This window comes from Actinia tenebrosa, unplaced genomic scaffold (genome assembly GCF_029948245.1).
Source record: "Actinia tenebrosa isolate PJP-AT-01 unplaced genomic scaffold, QUT_ActTen_1.0 PGA_scaffold11__36_contigs__length_13525064, whole genome shotgun sequence".
NCBI lineage: Eukaryota > Metazoa > Cnidaria > Anthozoa > Actiniaria > Actiniidae > Actinia > Actinia tenebrosa.
In genome coordinates this window covers 2,585,726-2,598,947 of record NW_028292571.1, presented here as the reverse complement: position 1 = coordinate 2,598,947, position 13,222 = coordinate 2,585,726, and the positions used below count along the sequence as shown (strand labels likewise).

At 38.9% G+C, this 13,222-nt stretch overlaps 2 protein-coding genes and 1 long non-coding RNA gene across 4 annotated transcripts in view; 2 read left to right on the top strand and 1 right to left on the bottom strand.

Moving 5' to 3' along the window:
- The window catches only part of LOC148912337 (uncharacterized), a 43,974-nt gene extending 30,805 nt beyond the window's left edge, over positions 1 to 13,169 (bottom strand). For both annotated transcript variants that reach the window (XR_016119290.1, XR_016119289.1), the window contains exon 1: positions 12,920 to 13,169. This is a non-coding gene — a long non-coding RNA (uncharacterized LOC148912337). The remainder of the gene's footprint in view (positions 1 to 12,919) is intronic.
- On the top strand, positions 3,745 to 6,185 carry LOC148912339 (uncharacterized). Its single transcript, XM_089027484.1, has 3 exons — positions 3,745 to 3,865; positions 4,188 to 4,666; positions 4,765 to 6,185. The coding sequence occupies exons 2-3, from the start codon at positions 4,229 to 4,231 to the stop codon at positions 5,962 to 5,964; spliced, it is 1,638 nt and encodes a 545-aa protein (XP_088883610.1). The 5' UTR covers positions 3,745 to 3,865; positions 4,188 to 4,228; the 3' UTR covers positions 5,965 to 6,185.
- On the top strand, positions 9,373 to 12,758 carry LOC148912338 (uncharacterized). Its single transcript, XM_089027485.1, has 3 exons — positions 9,373 to 9,517; positions 10,318 to 10,846; positions 11,192 to 12,758. Exons 2-3 carry the CDS (start codon positions 10,409 to 10,411, stop codon positions 12,380 to 12,382), a joined length of 1,629 nt encoding a protein of 542 aa, XP_088883611.1. The 5' UTR covers positions 9,373 to 9,517; positions 10,318 to 10,408; the 3' UTR covers positions 12,383 to 12,758.
- Positions 13,170 to 13,222: the final 53 nt, after the last annotated feature.

Sequence of the window (13,222 nt, the reverse complement as noted above, 5' to 3'; positions counted from 1 at the left end):
TGCTCTCCAGTTGGCATAATCCCTGTTGTCGTGATGTGGCTGCTCCTCAATATCATTCCCAAAAGCGTCGTACATTAGTATATATAATGGATGTTATACCTTCAGCACCTCAGTTATACCCAGATGTTCCTAATTATCACGCTACCACTAAGGATACAGGTCCTAACGAACTAAACGCTGAAAACTTTAGGCTTAACAAAGCTAACTTAATCCTGGCTTACTTGGAAGGGCAGACAAAACACTACGAAAAAGTCCGAAAAAAGTACGTCAGAGCCCGGAGTACGCTACATAAGATTGCGATAACTTCAGGGTCCATATCTGTTGTGTTAACGGGCTCCGGCGTTGCTACTTCGCTTACTGGGCCGGGAATAATCGTTGGAGTTCCTTTGGCCGGCGTTGGGGCAGCCTGTGGTATTATCTCGGCTGTTGCTACGGGCATTATGAAACAGTTGTCAAGCAAAATATCAAAACACGACACGACAATAGCTCTGTCAAGGGCTAAAGTAAATACAATTACCGATCTTGTCTCAAAGGCTTTGCGTGACAGAAAGATAGACGACGTAGAATTCTCGCTTATTCTGGCTGAAGAGGAAAAGTACGAGAAATTAAAGTCGGACATAAGGAATAAAAAAACAGTCGTAAAAGATCTTTCCGAGGAATCTCGCAAAAAGATCTACCAGGAGGCAAAAGAAGAGCTTCAAAGAAAGCTTGCTCAGTAAACATCTGCTTCGAAAAGAGCGTGACGGGATTCTATTTACATATCGAACGTCAGTCTAGAAAATATGCAGATTAGTTTCACAAATCTATTTCACAAATGTGAAACGTTTTCACAAATGTGAAGGAAAATTGTGAAGGTTTTGATTGGCTGAAAACATATGACGTAATCGTCCACTATCTTCTTGGAATCCATCCTAACAGGGGGTGGTTGTGGTCAATTTTGTAAAATATTTCATAGATTACGTCAGGGTAATAAGGAATATCCTTATCCAGCCGACAAAACATCCACTCGGCTTTTGTCATATCAGAAACCTCAGGAATAGACTTGCCGGTAATTTCAGACAAAAGATAGGGAATAGCTTTGTAATATTTCCCTAGTTTTAATTTTTTCAATGTCTTCCGTAGACTTTGTGGGGTTGGCTCTTCCAAGTGGTCTATGATTTTCTTCTTTACTTCGTTGTCTAAATATACCGGTCGATAACCTTGGATATGACTCATCCAGTCCCTAAAGTATTTTATTCTCTTGTATGGGGTCTTCTTACGACCTCCATTGGCGTAATATTGCTCTTTGGTAGCATTTGGTACGGCATTACGAATATTCTTACCACATTCGTAACACTGTGCTGACGTGTCATCTTCTATTTGCATTTTCTTGTCACAACAAATATACTTATTTGGTGGTGGGGTAACAAACTTGGGTTTCAAGCACTTTACACAGAAATCATAAGCAAACTCTTTACAATCTTCGCACTCCATATATAGACTAACATATTTTACATAAACTCGGGATGCGGGTAATCGCGGTACGAATCGAGGGGGGTACTTTAGACGGGTAATCCTCCGGTGGTCGTTGCGCTGGAACCCCCATCCCCTATACTACTAATACTCATTATACAAACAAAGAGAAAAACAGAAACCACCAGCATTAGAGCAGTTCAAAAACTTGTTAAATTACTATGAATTAATTGAAAGAAAAGTGTCCACAAGCATGGATAAAACTCATTTCCATTACGAAAAATGGGAAAAAATAAGAAATGCACTAATTCAGTCATGATGTATATATCGAGTTTCTCTCCTTTACATACATACATACATACATCGTTTATTTGATAAAGCAGGTTACAAAAAATAGGGAAGACAAGAGTCCTTCTTTTTCTCTTTATAGTTTTTTTTTTCTTCTTTCGTCTTTTTCTTCTTCTGTATTTTGTGTATTTTCTTTTACTATGAGACACCTAGCAAAATACTTGGAATCTAGAGAAACTCACGTAGTGTGTTTTCTCACTCTGTATAATATCTGTAAACATACATAGCATCTAGTATAGTACCTGGAATCTAGAGAAGCACACTTAGTGTGTCTCTCCATACATGTGAATAACTGTGTCTCATATATTAAAATAAAAATAAAATAAAAAATAAAAAATTTCAGGATGCGGGATCTGTAGACTTGGCGGGAAAATGGAACCACATCCCCCTATATATAATCGAGAATTCGCTTCGCCCCTGAGTAAACTACAACTGACTATATTGCATCCCAAGAATGGGGATCAAGAGTTTACTTATTATTTTGAATGACTAGCGTCACCCTTTTAAGGATCCTCTCTTGAGTGAGTAGAAGGCCGTTCCAGTAAAATAAGACAGTGTCACTCGCACTTTTGGATATTACGGTCTCGACTAAAGTATTTTTAGAAGTCGTAGACAAACAAATTTGCCAACAAGAAATTTCTTGCTAATAGCAGTCTCGACTCTCCTTGCCTGATCACTTCACGCGGCGAAGACGGCGAAGACAACGCGGGGGGAAAAAAAGCACCGAATTTCGATTATCAGTTTTGTCGTGTGCGGTTAGCAACATATTTTTCACCTGAAAACATGGGAAAACAACACTAAGTACTCATTAAACAGTTTTTATTGATCAAACGAAACCTATAGGGCCCCCTTAAGAGAGCTTCGCATAAGCGTAGGAGAGTCACCATGCTAATAGTGAGACAGACATAACTAACATACGAAAACAAAAGATTTTATAGTGCAAATAAATAGTCAGTTTAAAAAAGCTAGGCCGCTCTGCTTTTCATAACTAATGAAGTAAACTAATGAAGTAAACACAATAGAAATCATGACCATGAAGGTGATTTTATATCTGATGAAAGATTCGTCTTCATTTGCATGAACTTTAACTTGGATTTTCTCTATCGAACTTGGTTCATTTCGTAAAGAATTCAGTACAATATGAGACTTACATCATCAGTTTTTGAAGCCGTTCAATAAACTCGCAGATAGTGTTTTATCAGGTCTTAAAATACTCGACTACGCCTCGTGTTTTTAAATCCTGTTAAAGCACTCCTCCTGCGAGTTTATTAAACAGTACTTAAGAGACTGCTTTTATTTGCACTTGTAAATAAGTAATTGTATTATTTGACTTGGCGAAGAAAGGAGCACCAGTCTGATACTATACAAGGATCAAAAACTATATTAAGAATGTTAAACTTATTACCAATATATTCCAATTGCATGGGGGGGGGGGATCTCAAAGTCTCATGTTCAAACCGCTTCATAATATTGTTGATTATATAAATTAATAGGAAAAGATAAGGTAAAAACAATTGTCTTGATTTAGTAGAAGGGAGGGGTGGCGAGGGGAAATGTAGTGCTTGACTGATGTTGTTTTTAAATATCTCTAAAACTTCAAACCTCAGAATTTAATATGCTGTATGTTATTACTTTGGATGTATGCTAAACAACGTATTTGAGTATAAAAATAGTCAATGTGTCGGTCACTCAGTTTGTTCCAGTATCGCTACTAGTATCGGAGCATTTTTACAGGACAGGAATGTGAGGGGGGGGGGGGGGGGGCGGGGTGTGTGGGTAGGGTATTTTCTATTGATGCTCCCACCCGCTGCCACCTAAATCAACAAAATCAGATCCCGCTGACTATTTTAGACCATTTGTTTTGACCTTGCTAACTCTAAGCACGATATAACATGTTTGTCGATGATCCGCCTGTTATTGTCGGTGCACGTATCATTATTCATGTAATTATTTTGTTGTATTAAGTCTGGTTAAGCTAGTGATCTCTATCAGTCCATACAGTGCACTGGAAGAGTCAGGAATTAACCTGTCGATACCTTATCATCAGCTTTTCAAAACTTATAAGGTATTTTTTATTATCATATGATGACTTGCACTGGTAAAACTTTCATTCGCAAAAATGATGCACAAAATGTTTAAATTTCAAATCGATCTCCTGGAGCCAAGCGCTCTTTTGGCCTTGGGCTTTGAAAACCAACTTAAACTACTGCATCAGTTTTTGACATAAGCTGATATATTTTTCATCTAATATTACCAATATTGGCACAGGCACAGCTTTTTTTAACGTTGCCTATAGTTGGAGGTATAAAAAATCTTAGTTTTTGTCTATAGTTTATATGTTTTATGTTTTTTGTAGCAAACTAAGATTTCTTGTTCAATTTTTTTAGGACTTCAAGATTTTCAGGTGTTTCTGATCAACCCAGCCAACATGAAGCTCGAGCTTCTCTTGGTAATAATCCTAGCATGTACCGCCGCAGTCTTCCAGTCAACCAACGCCATCACTCTGCCTTTTGAAGTCGAAGAAACCCTCCTCGACATCATGGGTGCTAATGACATCTCCAAGATCAACAACCGATCCATTATACCGATCTACCGCAAAGACCTAGACCCTAACTACATCGCCTACTATGAGATCAGCCATGGCAAGAAGTTCCTCGTTCTGTCAGCGGGACCAAAAACAGGGGATTACCGAAATGCTGAATCTGGACCAAGACCTTCACCAACTGAAGTCCTTGTCAACCAATCAAGAAAAGCTGGACAGAAATGCCACAAGTTTTTTCGGTTAACTTCCATGGGATTGTACATGTGTGAAAACGAGAAGGGCGTTGCTGTGGCGGCTACATTTGACTGGATTGCTGATGCACCGGTTAGTGTTTTAGGGATTTAGTGACGGGATTTAGTCCTCCGTTTCTGCCAAGCTGCCAACTATATGTATATAACAATATTTGAATTTGTTGAATATAGGTGACGGATTGGAGGAAGCTTCAGAAAATGGTCCAAAAAAGCTTAGATGACTTCAAGAAAAATTGGAAAGAACACGCAGCATTAGTGAAAGATGATGAGTGGAAGACATCAAAAAGAAAGAAAAGCAATCAAAGTCCAGGCAGTGCCTACAACGCGGAGATCGTTTCTCCTGGATCAACGGCAAAGGTTGCTCTGGAAAAGAACCACAAACAGATCTCTATCCATGCTATTCCAGAAAAACGACAGCAAGAACTGTGTGCGATACTTGTAGATGTTTGCAAGGATAGCCAGACCCATGTGAATCCCAAGCGAATCCATCGAACGAAGAACGGCATCGGGTACCTTCAGTTCGAAGTAATGGAAGACAAGAAGCTAGTGCACAAGATACTTCGAAACAGAGAAATCTCATTCTATTTCAAAATCAAGGCATCAGACGGAGAACAGCTCTTAAAATATTTCTCTGTTGACCTCAGCTCTCATCGGAATCGCCGCTGGTCTTCATGGAGTCGTTGGTCGATACAGAAAGAATACCTCTTCCCTGACTACAACCAACATAAGTGCTGTGGATGCTACTCTGGTTGTGGTCCTGTTGCGTGGGCGCAAATCCTCGGCTACTATGATCGTCTTGCCTACTACAGCCCTTCATCAGGTTTCAGCGGGCGTTTCTGGACCTGTCAAGATGCAGGAATCTCACATCGGACTGATCGAAGATGCATTGCACCGAGTAGGCTGAATTCAAAAGTCAGAAAGTACATCGAAGGAATTCGCAAGATGCTCGGAACGTTTTGCTTATTTGGCGGAGGAGCAACCAAGCCCAGTCAGATGAGAAATATAATAAAGTTTTATCGCGCCAGAGGAATTGGTGGACGAGTGTACAGACATTACCACATCTTGTCCTGGACAGGATGGCAGCAGAAGTGGATCCTAGACCGTGCAGTCAATCACGTGAAAGCCGGCTATCCAGCCATTATCGGTGTCTGGGTGAAGGGTAAAAAGAAGAAAGCCATGCACTATCCAGTCGTAACCCGCTACGCGGAGAGGAACAGAAAATACAGAAGCTGTTTCCTGTGGTGGTGCAAGACAAAAACATCTTGGCAAAAAAGCTTCTATCTCCACATGGGCTGGGGAGGTCACGGTAATGGATGGTACACAGTTCCTTCTTCCTTCGCAGCCTTCGCCGCCAGAAAATATCGAGATTGACATACACCAGCCACTACTGAGAATATTGGATGAAGCAATACTAACGTTAACGTAATCATAAAAGACTATGTAAGTAAAACTAACTAACTATAAATAGTTTTAACTCTTGTAATTTAAAGTTTAAAAAAGACTTAAAGGTTGTTGTACAAGTTGGTAAATGAATAAACCTGAAGGGATTAAATAATGAATGAATAAAGAATTAAAAAGGAAATAAGCAAAAAGTTTGTGCTATTTGTTTTTGACCTGAATGGTGCATATCTAGGATACTTTTTTAACTGGAGAGTGTGCTTTGGGGTGTGTATGGGGGGGATACGTATATAGACCACTCGGAAGAAATAAGGCTAAATTTCGCGGGCTCTTTCTTGGTATTGCAAGGCCGACTGAAAGCATAGAGACAATAGAACAACAGTAAAGGATAATTGCTACACCAAAACAAGACCCTAAATTACTTGCTTGACGTTTTTCAGACAATCGAAAAATGTAATTTCTGACGGCTTAGCGACGGAGGAGCGAGAAGTCAGACTGAAATTGATATTCTGCCGTCACGGTTAAAGGAACTGGGCATGAGCGGAGGCTCATGGATAAGGGGTGAGAGGGTTTTAGTAAGGGACGATTATTCACTCTAAGCCAGTCAGGCTTTCTTTAGTTTTGCTTTGTTTGTGTAGCATTATTCCTGGCTGGCGAATAATCCCTAAAAAAACTATCTTACGAAAGTTCTTGTCAGTATAGTCAGAATGAGATTCTGTTTAGAGAAAATCAATGTCTTTCAGTAACATCTCATAGGCACGTGCGCTTAAAATTATCGTGTTTTCCTACAATCATGTCGTCATGAACAACTTTTGACGTCAGCCAAAACCTACTTCTTCATGACGAAAAATTGCTACCGCGCGTGCTATGATCGAGAACGACTGTGGCCCGATGCGTTCGATAAGACTTACAGATATCTCAGGACACTAAAGAGTCGAAAAATAGGAAGCACGAAGCTGAATATTTATACATTATATGATTAACTATTAAAATTATCACAGTAGGAGTAGGAAGATTTTAAAGAACAATTCGCCATTTTGAATAATTTAAAGGGAAATGAACCAAAACCTTTTGAAAATTCTTTTTGGGTTTGTAAAATTACGGATCATGACGTTATTAAATTCTAAATATTTTAAGCTCATTATGTCTTTTAAAGTGGTTATCAACCCTACATGGATCTGTTCATGCTTTGAAAGACTTTATAAAATAAATAACAATTTTCTTTTACTTTTCTTTGATATCTTTTTCTGTTGCTGAGATAGTCGATAATAGAAATCACGAAAGGACGACGTCATCATCCTAGTAAAAAGTCAAATCATGAAATAAAGAATATCTCTGTGACAAAATGCTCAAAATTTTGTTGCAAGGAAAAACAGGCAAGTTTGGTATGTTTGATGGTGTTGCCATGGAAAACAAATGTATGGATGTTGTTTCATTTCTGGTGCTTTTTACACTTATGAAAATCGCTACCAGGTCTATTATTATGATACAAAGTTACTAAAAATATTTGTGGCTATGTAAATATAGATTAGCTATACGGAAAAAAGTGTGAAGAAAAGCATGAACCGTAGATGAGTACTTCTCACACTTCCTGTTTGATAATGGGCGATACACAACTGTCAATTAAATGAATCGTTAGAGTATGTAAAGGTACATAAGATCGAACCGTTTGAAGTTACATGGGGACGATTGAGTGATGGTACTACTTTCTGAACAAGACGCTTTAAGAACGTAAATTAGTTTGCCTGTATGATGCGCAAAGCAACAACTGGACAGCTTGTCAGTTATGCAATGTTAGCGATACGATCATGATAGGCTGCACAGAAGATTGATTTCGTTTAACTAGTCTGAACAGACCTCCTACTTTTTTATGCATTACGCTTAAAAGCACGAGCCGTAGACGAGTGTTTCTCTCTGTACTTCCCGTTTCATAATTACAGAGTATGTATTTTTAAAGGTATTTGAAAACAGCCGTTAGAAGTAACATGAAAACGAATGATTAAGGGTTCTCTATTTCTGAACAAGCCTTAACTGATTTATTTGTGTACTGCGCAGGGCAAGAACGAGACAACTCGTCAGTTATGCAATTAGTTAGCTATACGATCATGATAAGTTGCACAGAAAAGAATGATTCCGGCGCGTTTAATTTGTCCAACGGGACCTACTAGCTTAGTATTCCCATATTAATACCAAAACAATCACAGACCCCGCTATCTAAGAATAGAAAAGAGTGGTTTTTCCCACTAAAAGCAGTAGCCCATCATGTATGCGGGCATGTATGTCACCGCGTGTACTACTTGGCCTAATTGTTACGACAAGATCAAGACATTCAAAGTATACCAAAAACAAAAAACAAAAACAAAAAAAAAAAACAGCTAAAAAATGTATTAAAAACAAAACCGTTGCGATGATCTTATAGTTTTGTTCAGCTGATGTTTCTTATATATATTCGAATGATTAATTTTTTAAGGTGGATAACTAGTACTTTACGCTAGCTGATCGATGACGACTGTTTTCTACTGCTTTGAAATGTATAGGATCGCCAATTGGGTAAATATTTACGATAATAAGCTTACCCTAAACTTGTGTAAAAGCAAATGTATGCTCATTGGTAGCGATAGAATGACGATTTTATTTGGTCCATGAAACAAAGTTGTATAATTAGGAAATAAAAGCCGTCAAAGTAAAGCAAGGGAAAACAATGGAATTTGTATCCTGCTATGTATAGAGTACTCAAGTTTGACGTCCACATTCCCTTTTAAGCGTAATGCATAACAGGTAGGAGGTCTGTTCACACGAGTTAAACGAAATCATTCTTTTCTGTGCAACTTATCATGGTCATGCATATTGCTAACATTGCATAAATGATAAGCTTTCCAGTTCTAGCCCTGCGCATTATACAGGCATCCCAGTTTGCGCTCTTAAAGCGTCTTGTTCAGAAATAGATAGAGTACCATGCATAAAGTAATGCGGAAATCATTGGTTCCCATGTACGTAGTAACGGTTCTCACATACCTTTAAATACATACTCTATAATTATCAAACGGGAACTCGCATACGGTTCGTGCTTTTTAAAGCGTAATGCATAAGAGGTAGAACGTCATTATTCTCTGCGAATTTTTTAATGGTCGTATCGCTAACCTTGCAATCATCAATCAACCTTCAGTCAGTACCATCACTCAATCGTCCACATGTAACTTCTAACGGTTCTTACGTATCTCTATATACTCTAACGATTTCTTTATTAGTATTATTATCAACTAGGAAGCGTGAGAAACACTCATCTACGGTTCGTGCTTCTCTTTTAATTAACGCTTTTTGTGTTTGCTTAATCGGCTCTATCAAGAGAGCAATTATATTTATGCTCTCTTGGATCTATAGATATAAAAATATATTTGCCAGAACTATTTTTAGTAACGTTGCATCTTTATAAGAAAACTGGTTTCGACAGTGATTTCCAACAGTCCTTACAGGGCATTTGTAGAGGCAAGAGCTCATCAGCGAGTTTAGAAGCTAAAATATAAAGGTACGAGTAGTTTTAAAAAGGCTGTTACAGGCGTATTGAATGCTTGTTTCTGAACTTTGATTTCAGCTTCGTCTTTCCTCTGACATTTAAACCTAAAATTATACTAAAGCAATTATTCAATATGGGTAAATTTATTTATTTTGCCGTTTAAAGACTCGCGGCTTGGTAAATATTCCCCGATATTCACTTCGCCTTCGGTGAATTAAATTGTTTATTGGTTTAGTCTCGTTTTGGTTAAGAAAGGACCAGAGACTCTGCATGGTTATAGTTACTGAGTGACCCGCTGAGCTGAGTCTTCGGTAATGCCATTTTTAAATCGGCCTCTCCTTGTTTTTCAAGTTTGTATATTTTTTACAATTATTATTTATTTATTCATATTTTATATTTATAATCATATAATAATTATTATAGTCAGCGTATTTGATATCGACTAGCCTTGCACATGATCACTAGTTCGCATTTTTCGTGACAATTAATCAGTATATTTATTATCTTAATTTATTTTATCTAATGTGCGTCCTTATGGGAAGTTGTGCCTATTATGGGAATTAGAGTCCCGTTCGCGCTCTCCCTATTGGGTAGTCTTTCACAATTATTTTTTCATTGTTCTACTACTCATGCATACATGTACCTTAGTTATAGCTACTACCCAATAAAGTTGGAAAGAAAAAAAAATACCTAGGCCGATTCACAGCAGCTTTTCACGGTGAAAATTTATATAGCTGTATGTAAAAGTGTACAAAATTTGGTTACCTTACTAGTTTATTTACCCCATTCTTCTTACCATTTTCTACCTACAGGAAATCATCAAGAAAACTTATTCATTTTCATTTTGCGTCCACTAAGAGAACAGATTTGCATCAAGAATTTTCTGATCAATACGGTTGCAACATGAAGCTCGAGCTTCTCTTGGTAATAATCCTAGCATGTACCGCCGCAGTCTTCAGGTCAACCAACGCCATCACTCTGCCTTTTGAAGTCGAAGAAACCCTCTTCGAACTCATGGGTACCAATGACATCTCCAAGATCAACAACAGATCCATTATACCGATCTACCGCAAAGACCTAGACCCTAACTACATCGCCTACTATGAGATCAGCCATGGCAAGAAGTTCCTCGTTCTGTCAGCGGGACCAAAAACAGGGGATTACCGAAATGCTGAATCTGGACCAAGACCTTCACCAACTGAAGTCCTTGTCAACCAAGCAAGAAAAGCTGGACAGAAATGCCACAAGTTTTTCCGGTTAACTTCCATTGGATTGTACATGTGTGAAAACAAGAAGGGCGTTGCTGTAGCGGCTACTTTTGACTGGTCTGCTGATGCACCGGTTAGTGTTACTGATTGTTTTTTGTTTTTGCCAAGTGCCCATATACACATCTATTTCAAAAAACGCTTTCTTGATAGGCAATAGGCGAAAAGCGATAGGAGATAGGTCATTCCAAGATCCAAGAATAGCTGGAATGACTTGTGTTTCTGCTTCTTATTCTCCTCAAGAACATGGACCTTAGTGTTAAGACTGATTCAATGTTCTTTGTATTCAACGAAACCATTTCCGTCTCGAAATGACCTATCGCCTATCGCCTTTGGCGATGACAACGTTTTTCGAAATACGTAACAATAATTCAGACTAATCAACAACTGAAACTTACACTATAATCTCGTATACATATAGGTTACGGATTGGAGGAAGCTTCAGAAAATGGTCCAAAAAAGCTTAGATGACTTCAAGAAAAATTGGAAAGAACACGCAGCATCAGTGAAAGATGAGTGGAAAACATCAAAAAGGAAAAAAAGCAATCAAAGTCCAGGCAGTGCCTACAACGCGGAGATCGTTTCTCCTGGATCAACTGCAAAGGTTGCTCTGGAAAAGAACCACAAACAGATCTCCATCCATGCTATTCCAGAAAAACGACAGCAAGAACTGTGTGCGATACTTGTAGATGTTTGCAAGGCTAGCCAGACCCATGTGAACCCCAAGCTAATCCATCAAACGAAGAACGGCATCGGGTACCTTCAGTTCGAAGTAATGGAAGACAAGAAGCTAGTGCACAAGATACTTCGAAACAGAGAAATCTCGTTCTATTTCAAAATCAAGGCATCAGACGGAGAACAGCTCTTAAAATATTTCTCTGTTGACCTCAGCTCTCATCGGAATCGTCGCTGGTCTTCATGGAGTCGTTGGTCGATACAGAAAGAATACCTCTTCCCTGACTACAACCAACATAAGTGCTGTGGATGCTACTCTGGTTGTGGTCCTGTTGCGTGGGCGCAAATCCTCGGCTACTATGATCGTCTTGCCTACTACAGCCCTTCATCAGGTTTCAGTGGGCGTTTCTGTACCTGTCAAGATGCAGGAATCTCACATGGGACTGATCGGAGATGTATTGCACCAAAAAAAATTGATTCAAAAGTCAGAAAGTATATCGAAGGAATTCGCAAGATGCTCGGAACGTTTTGCTTATTTGGCGGAGGAGCAACCAAGCCCAGTCAGATGAGAAATATAATAAAGTTTTATCGCGCCAGAGGAATTGGTGGACGAGTGTACAGACATTACCACGCCTTCTCCTGGACAGGATTGCAGAAGAAGTGGATCCTAGACCGTGCAGTCAACCACGTGAAAGCCGGTTATCCAGCCATTATCGGTGTCTGGGTGAAGGGTAAAAAGAAGAAAGCCATGCACTATCCAGTCGTAACCCGCTACATGGAGAGGTACAGAAAATATAAGAAGTGCTTTCTGTGGTGGTGCAAGACAAAAACATCTTGGCAAAAGTACTTCTACCTCCACATGGGCTGGGGAGGTCAAGATAATGGATGGTATAGAGCTTCTAAGGCCTTCGCAGCCTTCGCCGCCAGAAAACATTGAGATTGACATAGTGGCCAATACTGAGAACTGCAGACGATCAAACTAGCGTTAAAGTAATGACAAATCACTAAGAATGGATCAATACTGAGTACATAAGCAATTTAGACCGGTAAAATACAAGTTAGTTGTACGAGTGGGCAAATGATATAAAATTAAAAGGATTGATTAATGAATAACTTATAAAGAATTAAGAAATGCAATGAAAACGCTAAGATCAACACACAGACCACTTCTGAGATTTGATGAATATTTACGAGATAACTAAGCAGCTATAACCCATTGTTCAAATAGTTTAAGGTCATTGTACGAGTGGATAAGCAAATAAAATGGAAACCGAATGAAATAATAATGAATAAAGGATTAAAGGATGCATGAATTGCAAAGTTTTGGGCTGTTGTCTTGCTCAATACCTGGGAATCTTTTTGTTTTGTAACCGGAGTTTAATGTATCGAAAAACAAATTCCAGTTCGTCAGAAAAGGAGACCATATAATTTAAAAAGGGATCTAATAACAGTATAGAAACCAATTCTAACTTACTGGCGTATTTTCTTGTCGGCTCATCTTTATTCAGTGCACCATGATGTTTGGAGTTCAGCTTCTTCTGCTCGTGGAAGTGAACGGCCACGATATGACTGGTTGCCATTGCAATAAAGCCTTGCATTCAGGTTTGTCGCTTCTATAAAAGCCACACAATGTCTTACCATCGTTCCTTCTGCGTTTAAAGTTCGTTAAAGCAGGAATTTACAAATTTAGACTCAAGATACGTATGTGCAGTGTAGGAACACTCTTGGCCTTGACCACTCTCATTTGAGAGACCGCTGGAGAGCGGGCTCAACTATA

Bases quoted from the DNA above. Each gene is read 5' to 3' on its own strand.
- LOC148912338 (XM_089027485.1), top strand. From the start codon at position 10,409: ATGAAGCTCGAGCTTCTCTTGGTAATAATCCTAGCATGTACCGCCGCA. The intron at 10,847-11,191 runs GTTAGTGTTACT...GTATACATATAG, and splicing joins ACTGGTCTGCTGATGCACCG to GTTACGGATTGGAGGAAGCT.
- LOC148912339 (XM_089027484.1), top strand. From the start codon at position 4,229: ATGAAGCTCGAGCTTCTCTTGGTAATAATCCTAGCATGTACCGCCGCA. The intron at 4,667-4,764 runs GTTAGTGTTTTA...TGTTGAATATAG, and splicing joins ACTGGATTGCTGATGCACCG to GTGACGGATTGGAGGAAGCT.